Here is a 17908-nt window from a genome sequence, read left to right on the forward strand (position 1 = left end):
ATAAATATATTTTAAAAAAAAAGATTTATTTTAGAGAAAGAGCACAAGTGGGAGGGGCAGAGGGAGAAGGGAGAGAGAATCTCAAGCAGACTCCATGCTGAGCATGGAGTCCAATGCAGGGCTTGATCCCAGGAACCCTGAGATCACCACCTGAGCTGAAACCAAGGCACTTAACCAATGGCACCACCCAGGCGCCCCTGTATTATTTTTATCCTTTTAAATGTACTGAGATTTGTTTTATGGCCCAGCATATGGTCTATACAGGAGAAGTTTCTATGTGAACTTGAGAAGAATTATATTCTGCTGTTTTGGGATGGAGTGTTCATAGATGACTCTTAGATCTAGTTGGCTTATAAAACAAGTTCTCTATTTCCTTGTTGATCTTCTGCCTTATTGCTCTTTCCATTATTGAAAGTGAGGTTTTGAAGTGTCTAATCATTATTGTTGAATGAACTATTTCTTCTTTCACTTCTGTCAGTTTTGCTTCATGTTTTTTTGAGTTCTCTTAGGTGCATATGTTTATAATTATTATATTTTTCCTGATGGATTGATACTTTTATCATTATAAATGTTCTTATCTCACTTTTTATAACATTTTTTTGTTTTAAAGTCTATTTTGTCTGGTGTTAGTATAGCCACTCCAGCTTCTTATTCATATCTTTGAATCTAAAAGTTGGATAGCATTAGATCCAATTGGAGAGTTATTGATACATTTAAAATTTAAGTTATTGATACAGTTAAATATACACCTGCCATTTTGCTTTTTGTTTTCTATATATATATAATAAATAAATAAATCTTAAAACACACACACACACACACACACACACACACACACACACTTTCCTTAACTTCATTTAACTGGCTGGGGTTCTTATTCCCATTAAGAAACCAATCTAAAGGGGCACCTGGGTGGCTCAGTCGTTAAGCGTCTGCCTTCGGCTCAGGTCATGATCCCAGGGTCCTGGGATCAAACCCCACATTGGGCTCCCTGCTCATGGAGAACTCTGCTGGAGTTTCTCTCTCTCCCTGTCCCTCTGCTCCTCCCCTGCCTCTCAAAAATAAATAAATAAATCTTAAAACACACACACACACACACACACACTTTCTCATGTCTTTTTGTTCCTCTACTGTTCCTGTATTGTTTTATTTTGCATTAAGTGGATATTTTCTAGTGTAATATTTAAATTCCTTTAATTATTTCTTTAATATATTTTTGAGTTCTTTTCTTTTTTTTTTTAAGATTTTATTTATTTATTTGACAGAGAGAGACACAGCGAGAGAGGGAACACAAGCAGGGGGAGTGGGAGAGGGAGAAGCAGTCTTCCCGCTGAGCAGGGAGCCCAATGCGGGGCTCGATCCCAGGACCCTGGGACCATGACCTGAGCCGAAGGCAGACACTTAATGACTGAGCCACCCAGGCACCCCTTGAGTTATTTTCTTAAAGATAGCCCTGGGACTTACTATATACATCTTAACTTACCAAAATTGACTTCAGACTTTTATCAACTCAGTCTCAGTGAAATATAGAAACATTATTCCTGAATATATTTCTATCTTCTCTTCCTCCTTTTTGTACTATTATTGTTATACATATTTTGTCTATGCATGATACAAACTCAAAATTCATTATTATAACTATTTCTTTATATAATTTTATGTCTAGTAAGGAAGCTAAAAGGAAAAAAGCAAATATATATTTATGGAGCATGTTATATTAACCTTCTTATTAACCATTCCCAATCTCTTTATTTATTCCCATGGATCAGAATTACCATGTGGTGTACTTTCCTTACTCAGAAAAGCTTTGCTCCCAACATCTTTGTGCTGTTATTGCCAAATATAATACATTTCTACATATCACAGGATGAACAATACAATTATAGACACATTGTTTTATATAATTGCTTTAAAATAATTTGAGAAGGGGAAAATATGCATTTATTGTTTTCTTATATTACATAATTGGACAATTACCTTCACCAGTATTATTTTTTTATGTGGATTTCAATTACTGGCTGAAGTGACTTGCTTTCAGACTAAAGAATTTCTTTTAATATTTCTTGCAAGGCAGGTCTGCTAACAATGAATTTGCTGTTTTTGTTTATCTGGGAATGTTTTTATTTTGCCTTCATTTTTGAGATATAGTTTTTCTGGATATAAAATTCTTGGTTGACACTTACAACACTTTGAATATGCCATTCCAATAACTTCTGGCCTCCATTGTTTCAGATAAGAAGCCAGCTATTATTCTAATTTGTCTTTCTTTGTTCATGACTAGTTGTTTTTCTTTTGCTTTCAAATTTTTCTCTTTGTCTTTGTTCTTCAGCATTTTTACTATGATGTATCTATACATGGATCTCTTTGAGTTTATCCTCCTTGGAGTTTATTGAGCTTCCTGGATGTATAGATTAATTTACAGATTATTTTTCATCAAATTTGGGATGTTTTCAGCCATTATTTCTTTGAATATATTTCCTGGTTCTTTCTCTCCTCTTTTTTGGCTACTCTCATTACACATATGTCAGTGTGCTTACTGGTATCACATTTTTCTGTGGCTTTGTTAATTTTTCTTCACCATTTCTTTTCTCTATTCTTTGGATTATATAATCTCAATTGATCTACCTTCAAATTTTTTGGTTCTTTCTTATGCCTGTTGAAATAAAGTCACTTCCTTTGGAAAGAGCTTTGAACTCTCTGCTCTAATAGGCAGTATCTCTGAGCCACTCCTCTGGAGCTGAGGGTAGAAGAGACCTTTAAGTGCTTTACAAACAGGATGCTAGATAGGGATGGTAGCCTCTGGCATTCTTGTCTTGCCTCTCCTCGTGTTGAACCTCTGTCCTCCAAGTGAGTTGTGGCAAGGTAGTTGGGGCCCCAGTATTCTGTTTGCAGTGCCTGGGGGAGAGCCTCCATCATATGAGTAAAAGCTGAATAGAGGAAAGGAGTCTTCAATTTCTTGGCCATACTCATAGGGAATATAGCCTCTGCAAGTCAGAGATGGAGGAGATAAGAGATGTTAGTGGCACCTCCTGGTGAGATACCTTATCCCTTGATTGGAAACTCAAGAGAAAGAAAGCCCTGCCTTCTTGGTCAAATCTGTCTGAAGTGGAACTTCCCTAAAGCTGAGCTGGAGAAGGGGAGTGAAGGAACAGGTTGTGGCTCAAGCATTACAGACCTTTGCTGTTAGTACTGAAATTTAGTAGATCTCCTTGAATAAATATTTCTTCATTCGCTGTATAACTTTAGGACAATTTTCAGAGACTTCAAGTGGGTGTTTTTTTTAATAATTTTCTTCAGTTATGGTTATTTTGCTGGGGAACAGATTCGTGTAGTACTTCAAGCTGCTATTCTGGAAGTAGAATCCCTTGAATTTTAGTTTTCACAAGTAATCTTAGAATATTTAAAGTAACAAGTTATTTGGGGAAAGCAGTTCTTATTTTTAAATGAATAACTCTATTACATATTCATTTCTTCTGCAATTTCTTTTAATATTTCTTGCAAGGCAGGTCTGCTAACAATGTATTTGCTCCTATTGGTGAGATTAACAAGCATTATCATGAAAACAGTATGTTCCCTTTAAAGCCATAGTTCAGGGGTTCCTGGGTGGCTCAGTCCGTTAAGCGTCTATCTTCCACTCGGGTCATGATCCTGGGGTCCTGGGATCGAGTCCTGCATTGGGCTCCCTGCTCAGCAGGGAGCCTGCTTCTCGCTCTCACACTCCCCCTGCTTGTGCTCTGTCTCTCTCTCTGTGTCAAATAAAAAAAAATTAAAAAAAAATCCATAGCTCTCTGCATTTACATTTATAAATCGCATAGGCAAACACATATTTCTCCTTTATTAGGTAGACTTCATCAGATATGTAAACATTAGGGTAGGGTTGCAGCAGCTTGGGCAGTGGGAGAAGTGGAGGAGTGGCAGTGGCCAGGCAGTCCAGCTTTGCCAAGGCTCTGGGTGGCCACAGACACGCACCACACACCTGCCTCACCACCAAGGTACCCAAGAGGAAGGTCAGCTAGAGGAAGGTCAGCATTTACCAGCTATTTTGTAAATGCAAATTTTTTAGTAGCCCTAGAAAATTTTAAAGAGGGAATCCCACCTTATCCCATTTTTTAAGTGTAATGCTTTAAAAATTTTTTTTATTAATTTTGTTTTTTATTAACAAAAAAATTTTTTTGTTAATTTTGAAAAATTAACAAAGCCACAGAAAAATGTGATACCAGTAAGCACTAGTACTGAAAATTTATTTCAGTACTAACAGCAAAATAAAACAAAACAGCATAATAAAAAAAGCTCTTCTTTCAGGTTAGTACATATAGTACATCATTAGTTGTACTGATGTAATGATGTACATATAGTACATCATTAGTTTTTGATGTAGTGTTCAACAATTAATGCTTTTTTTTAAGAGGTGAAATCATTTGCTGGTTGTTCATTTTTTGGTACAACCAGAAAATCGTGGGATATTGAATGTGGAAGGCTTCAGTTGTCCTCTGTGTCAGCTTAACATTCCATGGATGGGGTAGTTTTTTATATCCTGTAATACCAAGCATACTGAATGGCAATTTGGAGTCAGTTGTGCATTTAATAGTCTTGAATATTTTAAATTATATTCCCATGTTGTTTTTGGTAGAATTGTTTCCTAAAGAAAACCACTCCTTGATCTTGGTTCCTACTGTCAGAATTTTGTACACTCTATAACACCTTGGTCATGGTAGTCCGGTTTTCCTAGTAACTTTTTTAATGTGCTATGCAAGACTGAAAATCTGAGTATGTGGTGTATATGATATTAAACTGTGAATTAATGGGACCTAACAACGTAACAGTATATCAACATTTGAAGATATAGGTACTTGATACACGGTTAAGGAATATTTGCCTCCAAATTTTAAGCTGGAAGATCACTGGACTAACTTTCAGAAAAGAATCACAACTCCATGATTTTTTTTCAAATTTTATTTTATTATGTTATGTTAATCACCATACATTACATCATTAATTTTTGATGTAGTGTTCCATGATTCTCCATGATTTTTTTAGATTTTTAGTATGTACGTTAAGAATTGTGTACAAATTGGGGTGCCTGGTGGCTCAGTTGGTTAAGTATCCAACTTGAGCTCAGCTCAGGTCTTGATATCAGGATCATGAGTTCAAGCCCCATGTGGAGCCTACTTAAAAAAAAAAAAAAAGAATTGTGTACAAATTGAAATGTCTCTACTGATCCTCAGAACAGCCAATAAAAACTCAATTATGAAAGAAAAAAATAAACATAAAGGTAGCGATGATTCTAAAACACAATGAAACTCTAAGTTAAGGCTTTATATTTGTTTTAAAACCCATATTAATAGGTAATTATGTCCAAATCAAATTTCCATCTAGTAGGTTGAGTTCATCTCCCCAAGATATATGTTAATTATACAATTCCTTTTTATTGGATTGCATGAGATATGAATTAGTATCAACCACAATCATTTCACTTTAATGAATTATTGTTCCTTTCTTAGGTTTTGGTCTCTGTTCAGATGATTTAGCCTTTAGTAGCATAAGCATGTGCAAAAGAAGAGACAGAGCATTTGCAAAACACAGCAAACCTACATATAAGCCGTACTAATTCTTATCTTCTTGAAAGTTGGCCAACAATTAATAATTCAGGACATCCTAAGTACAGAAAACACCAAAAACATACTTGACCACACTCCCCACCCCCCTTTTAAAACATAGAACATGTTAAGGTAGGGATGGCAGGATCTGATGATAGATAGACTATGGGCTGTGAGAAGACACAAGGATGACTTGACGATTTGGGGCTGAAGCAACTGGAGGGATGGAGTTGCCATTAAATGAAGCAGGCCGTTCTGCAAGGAGAGGAAGTTTTGGGGCATGGGGGTTTATCAGGGATATTTTAGTAAATAAAATGTTTAGGCTAGTGTGTGAATCACAACTTCACACTTTCACCTAATTTGAATCTTCTTTCAGCTCTGGCTTGCCTTAGGCTGGAAAGGCAACAGTCGGGGAGAGGGCTTGGTCAGCTTCTGTATCTCTTTTCCAGCTGTGGTTCTCCTCCTCTTGCCTGGCCCTCACCCAGCTCTTCTTTCAGGTTAGGAAGGGACAGAAAGATCTCACTGACAGGCACCTCACAAACGTGACCCCTGGGGAAGGCAGATTCCCTGCCTCTCATGGGGCCCTTCCTTGAGGTCATCAGAGATTCTTGTGCTGGGCTCTTTGATGACAGCTCCCTGGCCCCTGGCAATGCCCCTCCTCTGACTGCTTTCTGGACTTTTCCCATTTGTCTTTCAGGCCACTTCATTGTTCGAAACTGATGACCTCTCCAGGACAGGATACAAGAAGGACCTAAGACCTGCGTTTGGTCCAGAAGAACCACTTAGGCCTTCCCTGACCTCAGAGGGAGTGTACTCCCCATTTCATGCAGCTGTCTCCACTCTGCTACCATTTGCTGCTTTAGCCTGGAGAATGTTTTCAGAACTAGGTTTGGCACTTGCCTCTGTGCCACAGAAACTCCACAAGAAACAAGTCAAACTCTCCAACGGGTTTTCTTGAAGTCCCCTCTAATAGTTGGCTAACATGAGAGGATGCACACACTAGAATACAAAACCAAACCAAACAAAAACCTAACAATACCAAGTGTTAGCAAAAAAATGTGGAACAACTGGAATTATCGTATACTGGTGGTAGGAATGCTTCTTTGGAAAACCTTTGATAGCATCTACTTAAAGTGACCTGGCAATTCTAAATCTAGTTAGATATCTACTATATATATACATACATACGATCAACAGAAGACATATAGAGTAATGGTCATAAACTGGAAACGACCCAAATGCCCATCAGCAAGAGAATGAATAAATAATGGTGGTATATTTCCTAAATGGATTTTTAAAAAAAAAGGAATGATCTACTGCTATATGCAATATGGGTAAATTCACAGATATATATTAAGTCAAAGAAGCAAAGTACAAAAGAGTACGTAGTACATACTGTTTGATTCCATTTATATGATATTGAAGAACAGACAAAACTGATCTATATTGTCAGAAGTCAGGATCGTACAGTAAGTAGTGACTAGGGGTGGGCAAGAGAGAAATTTCTGGGTTACCTGAATATCCTATATTTAATATGAGTGATGGTTACATTTATAATGTGATGGGTGTATACATTTCCAAAATTTTCTAGCCATACGGTTACAATTTGTGCATTTTACAACATGTATGTTATACTTCACTAAGAAAGAAAGTAAAAATAAAATTTATGGAGAAATTCATGTTCTCTCAACTATTCATGCATTGCATTTTCATTATTTGATAACATGAGCCTGGAATTATCTAGAAGGGGTGTTTTAGCTGTGAGGACATTCTGAACCCTGGAAGAGACATTTCGAAAAGTGAAAATGTTATGTCTAAGTAAGAACAGCACTCTTCCTTTGCTGCCTGTGGCTGCCGTTTTCCCTAAGCTTCTGCGGGTTCCACTCAGCCAGCAGTTTGGCTTCCGGGGCTTCTTACCAGCAGGGGTCAGCCCTGTGCAAAACCCACACACGAGCCCTCTGTGAGTTGGAACTTTCTTCCTAGTTCAGTCAACTCATCTTGGCCTTTTAGTTCTCTTACTTCACATCTCTAGCTACACTTTACTCTGTCACCACCACTCGCTCCCATGATCATAACATGGACCAGAAACTTCACCACTGTCTTCTTTGCTCATTCAGACATGCTGTTCTCTCCTTCCACTTTCTCAAGTAACCACCAGCAACACTCCTTGCATGCCATCAAACCCTTCAGTCCAGCAGCCTGCCATTCTCTCTCCATCCTGCAGTCCCCTTCTCTCTTCACTGACCCCTTATCCAGCCCTGACATCATGGCTCATCAGTGCGATTACTGTGGCAAACACCTTCAACTCTTTGACCATGCCAGACCCCAGCTCTTAACCCATTAATGATTTCTCATTGCACTTAGGCTGAAATACAAAACCGCTACAGTGCCCACAAGGCTTTGCCTGCCTTGCCCTGCGCTGGTTGGTACCTCTTCTACTGGGACTCAGACACCACATGTCTCACCCCACGTTTTCAGTTCTTCCCTGCAGCCCTGTAAAAGTCATTTCTCCCAATCTCTCCATTCTCTTAGTCTCTTTCCTCATGGTGAGGTGTTTATTTCCTCCAAGACACAATTTAAAATTATACCCATGGGGCACCTGGATGGATCCATCATTAAGCGTCTGCCTTCAGCTCAGGTCATGATCCCAGGGTCCTGGGATCGAGTCCCACATTGGGCTCCCTGCTTGGTGGGAAGCCTGCTTCTCCTTCTCCCACTCCCCCTGCTTGTGCTCTCTCTCTCTCTCGCTGTCTCTCTGTCTCTCTCTCTCTGTCAAATAAATAAATAAAATCTTAAAAAAAAAATTATACCCATATCTGTGTACTTGTGTGCTTAATGTTTGTCCTTGGCTTGAGATTACGCACTCAGAAAAGGCAGTGGCCATATTTGGTTTGCTCATCTTCTACACAAGTAGTGCCAAGCGCTTGTTGGGTGCATGGTAGATGCTCAATAAATATTTATTGAATGACAATATCAATCTAGACCTTGACCCCACAAAGACAGGGGACAGATGTGGACCCTCTATTGCTTTAAAAAATAGCACTTTGTATAATATTTGTCCCTTCAGAGCACTTTCACATCCATTATCATCATAATTGCATAATTAGCTAGATAAGCATTGGAATACCCATTTGACAGATGAAAAAAATGAGGCACAAAGAGAGCTGACTCAAATGTCAGAGTAAGGACTAAAGCCAAAATTTCTAACTTACCCATCTGTGCATCTTAAGTAGTATATGTAAATGTTCTGTCTCTTGATCAAACTTGCAGTGGGGAGGATAGCTTAATAGTTAAGTACTCAAGCTCTAGGGACTGCTAGGGTCCCTAACCAGATCCAACACTCAATTTACTGTGTGACTTTGGGCAAGTTACTTAACTTCCCTGAGCTCCAGTTTGTCTATCTCTAAAGTGGAAATAACAATATCTATCTGAGGAGGTTACAGTAAGACTTTGAAGATATATATAAATATACACACATGATACACATACATACAGGGCTGAATATGGTCCATGAGAAGCACTCAGTCAAAGTTAGTCTTTATTTGTGGAAATCTTTTGAGAATAATGATTATATTTCTTCCTCTCCAGAAACCTAACCACACAGGGCCTTTCACGGTGATGTTTAACACAAATACTCGACACAACCTTCTGGCAACATTGGGATTTTTGTTTTCTTGAATTTATTCTTATCTGTGAATACTGTTGCCTTTGAGGAATGAAAAAAAAAGTGTAATATGTACCCTCAGTGTGACCACTCCCATGTGTATAAGCTTTAAGACCTGATAATTAGGAGCAGACTTCTAGACGCCTGTTTTCTCTTAGTTCACTCATTTTAGAGTCCATTTTCCTGTCCCTCTTTGGAAGAGTGTAACTGATATAACTTGCATCCTCCAACTCCCTTTATTCTGGGACGGCTATATATACTATAGCCATGGCAGTTCCTGTGAATTGACCTAATAAGGCAATGAGTTGATAGGGTAATCTCTACCCCCATAGGATAGGATAGAAAATTATAGAGTAGCATGCAAAGGAGGAAGGTTAGTTCTCTTTATGATGGAATTCTAAAGAAGTTTATTAGAATGGAAAAATCACATGCCCTTTGAAAAATTGCGTTATGCAGGATAAAGTGATAGTTTAAAATAAGCCTACAAAAGAGAAGTAAAGGTCATGACATTTTATCTAATTTGGTTGGTCCTTTTAAAAATATGTCATGCTGTAATTTTTTTGTCTCCTGCAGTTATGAATATAAACATATAGGAATAATGGCCCCTCGTGAAACTTGTGAAACATACAAGTGCAAATTTAAATGGAGGTTTCCTTGGAAAGCTAGCACAAATGACTAATGGGTTGCAGTCTGTTAGAACAGACAAAAATACTTTGTTTAACTATGTATGGTGATGCCTCTTCCCTCTTTGTGATCATTTATTAACATTTTTACGTAGCTACCTGAGGTATGAATCTGCGAGTAAGAACTTGTTAAAAACACAGTAAAAGCATTTTTACCTATTCTGTTTCTTCTACAGAATTCAGTAAACCATTAAAAGCATAGAACAGAATAGTATCCATCTTAATGTTCGTGATCCTTTCAGTTTTCATTGAAATACTACAAATACACTCATTTTTCCACCTGTTTTTTCAGAAAGTATCCTTTTCCTCCTCTGAATAAAAAAGATTTTATTTTATTTATTCGACAGACAAGGGGAGAGAGTACAAGCAGGGGAAGTGGCAGGAAGAGGGAAAAGCAGGCTCCCCACTTTGCAGAGAGCCCCGACGTGGGGCTTGATCCCAGGACCCTGGGATCATGACCTGAGCCGAAGGCAGACGCTTAACTCACTGACCCACCCAGGTGCCCCTAAAATGTTTTGATTGTTGGAAATCAATAGACTTTGAGCGTACATGATCAAGGAGTTTGTAGGGTATAATTCTAAGGGAGCAGGCACTGGTGGTATCAGAGTACCTGGATTTAAATCCATAATGTGGGAAATTAATTTGATGCAATGGTTGTTTCCAAGCATCCTATCAGGCAAGCTATCTTAGACTTGGTCGTGGTGCAGAAAAGCTCACAGATCAAAAAGAAATTACAGTGTGTTTAATCACCTTGAAACACAGAGCTAGAAGTAAGGGGGTAAGGATAGATTGAGACATTTATGAATGGGTCCAAGCCACATGGAGGACCACATTACCTGAATCCCATGTTCTACAATGTCCAGATGGATGTTCTCTCTCTCTCTCTCTCTCTCTGCCACATCAGTCTTCCCTGCTGATGGTATGATTACAAAGACCAAAGTCAAGATTGAACGAGGTACTTAGCAAAAAGGTGACTGAAGCAGACATACTCTCACTTTTTTGGGGAGCAGCTTGGTCAAGTACTTCTGGCCAAAAGCTATAGCTTGCCAATTAGCCTGCTTAGCAGCTATGGATTTTATCTGCATCTCTTGGATTGAGCCCATGTGGAGCCAGAGTGGGACCATAAGGGGTGTCACTAATGGGTACCTGATTTTGAAGATAATATTAAGATATGAAAAAGATATTGTGGTTATATTTAGAAAAAAATTTTTTTAAAGATTAGTTTATTTTAGAGAGAGAAAGAGTGAGGGGAGGGGCAGAAGGAGAGGGAGACAATCTCAAGCATGGAGCCAACTCAGGGCTCAATCTCATGACCCTGAAATCATGACCTGAGCTGAAATCAAGAGTCAGATGCCCAACCTACTGAGCCACCTAGGCACCCCTGTTTAGAAAAAAACTTTAAAGAGATGTGAGTTTGAAACAAAGCAGGAGATCTTGACAGTATTATTTTAGCTCATTGGGTTGGCAGAGCAGTTGCCTTATATTTCTGTTTCTTGGCTCTAAATCCACACAAATAATTCAGAAGGTGGTGTATAGGGGGTGCTCTTCAGAACTAGGCTCCTTGGGATTTTCCTAGTACTCCATGGGCTGAGGGAGGTTGGGGGAAGATAGAGAGTGAGAGGTAAGTGTACAGGGTTGTGGGAGAAACAACACATTCACCACTACAATGATTTGATGGTTTCATGGGAAAATATGCTTTAAAAAGTAGGAGTTGAACCAGCTTAAACTTGATTCCTAATTACATGACAAGTTTATGGTACTGAAGACAAGCTTATTAAAGCTATAACTATGATTATCAATAAGTTCTATCTAATTTACAAAGCATTGTGTTTTTTTTAAAGATTTTATTTATTCATTTGAGACACAGAGATACAGAGAGAGAGAGAGAGAAAGCATGAGCAGGGAGAGAGGCAGAGAGAGAGCGAGAAGCAGGCTCCTCGCTGAGCCAGGAGCCCGATGCAGGGCTTGATCCCAGGACCCTGGGATCATGACCTGAGCCGAAGGCAGGCGCTTAACCATCTGAGCCACCCAGGTACCCCTACAAAGCATTGTTTTTAATAAGCATTGCTTCTTTTGAAAATCCCAATGTAGGTGGGGCACCTGGGTGGCTCAGTCAGTTAAGGTCTGCCTTCAGCTCAGGTCATGATCCCAGGGTCCTGGGATCGAGCCCCACATCGGGCTCCTGGCTCAGCAAGGAGCCTGCTTCTTCCTCTCCCTCTGCTGCTCCCCCTGCTTGTGCTCTCTCTCTCTTTTTCACTCTCTCAAATAAATGAATAAAAATCTTTAAAAAAAAAAGAAAAGAAAAAGAAAAGAAAATCCTGATATAGGGGCACCTGGGTGGCTCAGTAGGTTAAACATCTGTCTTTGGCTCAGGTTGTGATCTTAGGGTCCTGGGATCGAGCCCCACATTGGGCTCCCTGTTCAGTGGGGAGTCTGCTTCTCCCTCTCTCCCCTGTTCCTGCTCTCTCTCTCTCTCAAATAAAATAAATGAAATCTTAAAAAAAAACACATCAAAATATATGAAGCAAATATTAATGGAACTAAAAGGAGAAATCTACAATAATACAATAATAGCAGGGGACTTAAACACACTACTTACATCAGTGAATAGATTAATAAGGAAAGATTAACCTTAAACAACACATTAGGCCAAATGGACTTAATGGACATATATGGAACGTTCCATCCAAAAGCAGCAACTTATTTTCCTCAAGTAAAAATGGAATATTAGCCAGGATCGATCATATGTCTAGTGACAAAATAAGTCTCAATAAATTCAAGAAGACTGAAATTATATCAAGCATTTTCTCCAAACACAATATTATGAAACTGGAAATCAATTACAAGAAGAAAACTGGAAAAACTGCAAAAATGTAGAGCTTAAACAACATGCTACTGAACAACAAATGAGCCATTGAAGAAATCAAAGAACAAATAAAAAATTGAGAGAGACAAATAAAAACAGAAAAATGATCTACCAAAATCTATGGAACACAGCTAAAGTGGTTCTTAGAGGGAAGTTCATAGCAACACAGGCCTACCACAAGAAAAAAGGAAAATCTCAAACAATCTAACTTTACACCTAAAGGAACTAGAAAAAGAAAAACAAAGCCCAAAATTAGTAAAGGAAGGAAATAAAGAGCAAAAAAATAAATGAAATGGATACTAAAAAAACATAGATCAATGAAATTAAAACTGGTTCTTTGAAAAGATGGACAAAATTGACAAACCATTAGCTAGACTAAGAAAAAGAGAGGACTCAAAATCAGAAATGACAAACGAAAAGTTACAACTAATACCACAGAAATACGAAGGATTTATCATAATTATATGCCAACAAACTAGACAACCCAGAAGAGATGGTTAAATTCCTAGAAACATACAGTATTCCAAGACTAAATCATGAAGAAACAGAAAATCTGAATAGATCGATTACTAGTAAGGAAATTGACTTAATAAAAACCTCCCAACAACCAAAAGTCTAGGACCAGACAACTTCACTGGTGAATTCTACCAAACGTTTAATGATTTAATACATGTCCTTATCAAACCCTTCCAAAAAAACTGAAGAGAATGAAATGCTTCCAAACTCATTTTATGAGGTCGGCATTACCCTGTTACCAAAACCAGACAAGGACACCACATACAAAAAAAGAAAAGTACAGGCTAATATCCTTAATGAACATCGATGCAAAAATACTCAAAAATATTAGTAAACTGAATCTAACAACACGTCTAGAAAATCATACACCACAATCAAGTGGGATTTATTCCAGGGATGCAAGGGTGGTTCAACATCTGCAAATCAATCAACATGATACACTACATTAACAAAATGAAGTAGTCAAATCATATGATCATCACAATAGTGCAGAAGGAGCACTTTGACAAAATTCAACATCCATTTACAATAAAAACTCTCAAAGTGGGTATAGAGGAAACATACCTAAACATAAAGGCTATGTATGACAAACTCACAGCTGACATCATACTCAATGGTGAAAAGCTGGAAACTTTTCCTCTAAACAAGACAACAAGCCTAGTCTCGCCACTTTTTAAAAAAAAAAATTTATTGTTATGTTAATCATCATACGTTACATCATTAGTTTTAGATGTAGTGTTCCATGATTCATTGTTTGTGCATAACACCCAGTGCTCCATGCAGACCGTGCCCTCTTTAATACCCATCACCAGGCTAACCCATCCTCCCACCCCCGTCCCCTCTAGAACCCTCAGTTTGTTTTTCAGATCGCCACTTTTATTCAACACAATATTGGAAGTTCTAGCCACAGAAATGAGGCAAGAGAAAGAAATAAAAGTCATCTATATTGGAAAGGAATAAGAAAAGCTGTTATTATTTGCAGATGACATGACACTTAATACAGAAAACCCTAAAGACTCCACCAAAAACCTGTTAGAACTAATAAATGAATTCAGTAAAGTTGCAGGATAGAAAATTAACTTACAGGTTATACACAAACAATGAATCATGGAACACTACATCAAAAACTAATGATGTAATGTATGGTGATTAACATAACAATAAAAAATTTTTAAAAATTAACTTACAGGGACGCCTGGGTGGCTCAGTCTCAGGTAAAGCGTCTGCCTTTGGCTCAGGTCATGATCCCAGGGTCCTGGGATCAAGTCCCGCATCGGGCTCCCTGCTCAGTGGGGAGCCTGCTTCTCCCTCTGCCTGTGCTCTCTCTCTCTCTCTGACAAATAAATGAATAAAATCTTAAAAAAAAAAAAAGAAAATTAACTTAAAGGAATCAGTGGCATTTCTATACACTAATGATAGATTATCAGAAAGAGAAATTAAGAAAATATAATCCCATTTACAACCGCATCAAAAAGAATAAAATACCTCGGAATAAATTTAACCAAGGAGGTAAAAGACCTATACAATTAAAACTATGAGACGCTGATGGAGACTGAAGATGACACAAATAAATGGAAAGATATTCTGTGCTCATGCATTGGAAGAATTAATATTGTTAAAATGCCAATACTATAATTCAATGTGACTCCTATCAAAATTCTAATGGCATTTTTCACAGAACTAGAACAAATAATTCTAAAATTTGTATGAAACCACAAAAGATCCAAGCAGCCAAAGCCGTTTTGTTCTTGAGAAAGAACAAAGCGGGAGGTATCCCGCTGACTTCAAACTATATTACAAAGCTATAAAAACAGACACACAGATCAATGGAACAGAACTGAGAGCCCAGAAATAAACCCGAGAATATATAGACAATTAATTTACAATAAAGGAACCAAGAATACACAATGGAAACAAGATAGTCTTTTCAATAAAAGGTGCTGGGAAAACTGGACAGTCACATGCAATCGAATGAAACTAGACCACTATCTTACACTATACACAAAAATGAACTCAAAAAGGATAAAAGACTTAAATGTAAGACTTGAAAACATAAAGTTCCTAAAAGAAAACATAGATGGTAAGCTCCTTGACATCAGTCTTAGGATATTTCTGTGGATCTGACCCCAAAGGCGAAGGAGAACAAGCAAAAATAAATAAATGGGACTACATTAAACTAAAAAGCTTCTGCACAGTAAAGAGAATCATCATCAAAACAAAAAGGCAACCTCCTGCATGGGATAAGATATTGGCAAATTACAAATCTAATAAGGGGTTAATATCCAAAATATATAAAGAACTCATACAACTTAACAAAAAATGAACAACCCAATTAAAAAATGGGCAGAGGATCTAAATGGTCATTTTGGAGGCGATCACTCTGTAATACCAATTTTACCTCAATAAAAGAAAAAAGAAAAAACAATTCACCTTTTCAGAATGTGACCTCAAAAGAAAATCAAACAACAACAACTAACCCCCCAACCCTCATGACATCATAAACGAAAAGAGAATTTTATTGTATATAAATTATTCCTTAATGTAAAAAATAAAAAAAAATCCAAGACAGGTGGATTATAATTACCTTTCCCTTTTAAAAAAGGCATTTATATTTTCTGATTGTAAAAGGACAATTGGCACCTTTTGCTTCGTTGCATCTGAGAGAGCAAGATGGGTCACCAGCAGCTCTCCTGGAGCCATCAGAGGAAATTTGGCCAGGGTTCTTGTTCTTGCTGCGTCTGCTCAAACACACACCATCTGATCCGGAAATACCGCCTCAATATGCGTCGCCAGTGTTTCCATCAGTACGCAAAGGATATAGGCTTCATTAAGTTGGATTAAATGAACTTCCTTGAATGGGTCATCCAAGATACCTACCCTAACTGCAGATATCCAAGATACCTACCTTAATGCCAACTCATTGTACATAAAATAAAAATACTCCAATTATGAGTGCTTGAATGTGAAAAAAAAAAAAAGGACCATAGGCAAATTGTAGACATTTGGGGAAAATGTACAAAGAATGTACATTCCATCACTTGCAGAAAATATTTCCTGCTATCATCTTTGTAGACCCACAAACTGGGACCATGCTGTACACATTTGCTTTCTGAAATACACATTTTGCTTTCTGAAATATATTAAGCACATTTTTCCATGTCATTAAATAACTTTCAAAACCATGAAAAAAATGCCCTCAGATCTGAGATCCAATCTGACTTAAACATTACCCACATGCTATCTTGTCTCTTTGAGTCACTTGTCTCTTTTTTCCTTTCAGGGTTATCAGAAAAATCATAGTACTATCAAAACGGGAAGGTCTTTATTGCTCCTTACAGCAATGTGACCACAATGTGTTCTAGATAGTCTAGTGACACAACATTAAGCTCTGTCGTCAGCCTACAAAAGCTGACTCGTTTGCAAAAATACAATAAGATGAAGCATTGCCGTGGCATATGGCTTTTACCCCAGTTAGATAAATCATTAACTCAGGCACTCTGTGGTACGGGATATTTGACTAACCTTGTAAACCAAGCCAGGGAGCAAAAGTAGAGTCTGTGGCAGCCTTCTCCTCTGAAGGAACAAAGGAAGAAAAATAATTTAGTAAGGAGTTCCAAGCACCACGTGCCCCAGTCCAGCTGTTGGTTTTTTCACTAAACATGTCTTCCATCTGATCTGTAAAGGAAAAAACATCTTTAGGAAAGGATTTTAAATGATGGTAAAGAAAAGCCCAACCCAAATATCCCTTTTCCCTCTTCAATTAACTAGGGAGAAGCTTCTGGCGGGAGTTGAGTGGGCTGTTGATTTACCTACTACACAATGTCAAAAAATGATCTAAGGAAAGTCTAAATGTTTTATCTTTTCTAAAAATGAACTTTCCCTTTTCATGGCCGGCAGCAATTTCTGGGTCAACGTGTGGGTGCTTGGGCAGCTGCAGTGAATAATATGGATCATTTGGTGATGTGAGCTCCTTCAGTCAGAAGGGGGCGAGCAGAAACAGTTCCCGAGGATTTTGATTAAGTCAGGTGTCTGGTATTCACATCCCATTTGAGGCAGCCAGATTCACCTACCCGAAGGGAGCCAAGGTGAAACTGCCTCGAAAACTTAGAGCAGCTCTCCACAGCTCAACAAATTAAGCTCTAACTCTTCAAGGTTGGTCCGGATGAGTGCTTCAGTTAAAGCAAATGGTGTGTTTTGGTTATTGTTGGGGGAGTGCAAAGGCAGACCCAGTAGATTGCAAGAGTCCGGGTAGCAAGGGCAGCGACAGTTTTGTTTAGCTTCGCTGTAAAAAGTCTATTGTTCTTGAAGGAGGACCCCATGAGAAGAAAGCAAAGAAAGCCAACATTGGTAAAGAAAATGGCTTTCCCTGGGTTCAAATTTAGGCAATTATTTTCAGCTATCCTCAACACTCATCCCTGAGTCTTGTTATTACCTGGAAGGAAACTAGAATACTTTCAGGACTACCACATTTTTCAACTACCACAAAATACAAGTCATAGGTTAAAAATCCTCATCTGATTTCACTTCACCAAATGGTTAATATTTTTCTACTTCCTGTTAACAAAATATCAAATGCTAGTCT

The 17908-nt window shown here is 38.1% G+C and overlaps 1 protein-coding gene across 1 annotated transcript; it reads left to right on the forward strand.

Moving 5' to 3' along the window:
* Window positions 1-15975: 15975 nt before the first annotated feature.
* LOC116635974 (40S ribosomal protein S29-like) lies at window positions 15976-16167 on the forward strand. The gene has a single exon (XM_032410233.1). The coding sequence runs from the start codon at window positions 15997-15999 to the stop codon at window positions 16165-16167; it is 171 nt and encodes a 56-aa protein (XP_032266124.1). The 5' UTR covers window positions 15976-15996.
* Window positions 16168-17908: the final 1741 nt, after the last annotated feature.

The sequence above is a fragment of the Phoca vitulina genome, unplaced genomic scaffold, assembly GCF_004348235.1.
Source record: "Phoca vitulina isolate PV1807 unplaced genomic scaffold, GSC_HSeal_1.0 scaffold12, whole genome shotgun sequence".
NCBI lineage: Eukaryota > Metazoa > Chordata > Mammalia > Carnivora > Phocidae > Phoca > Phoca vitulina.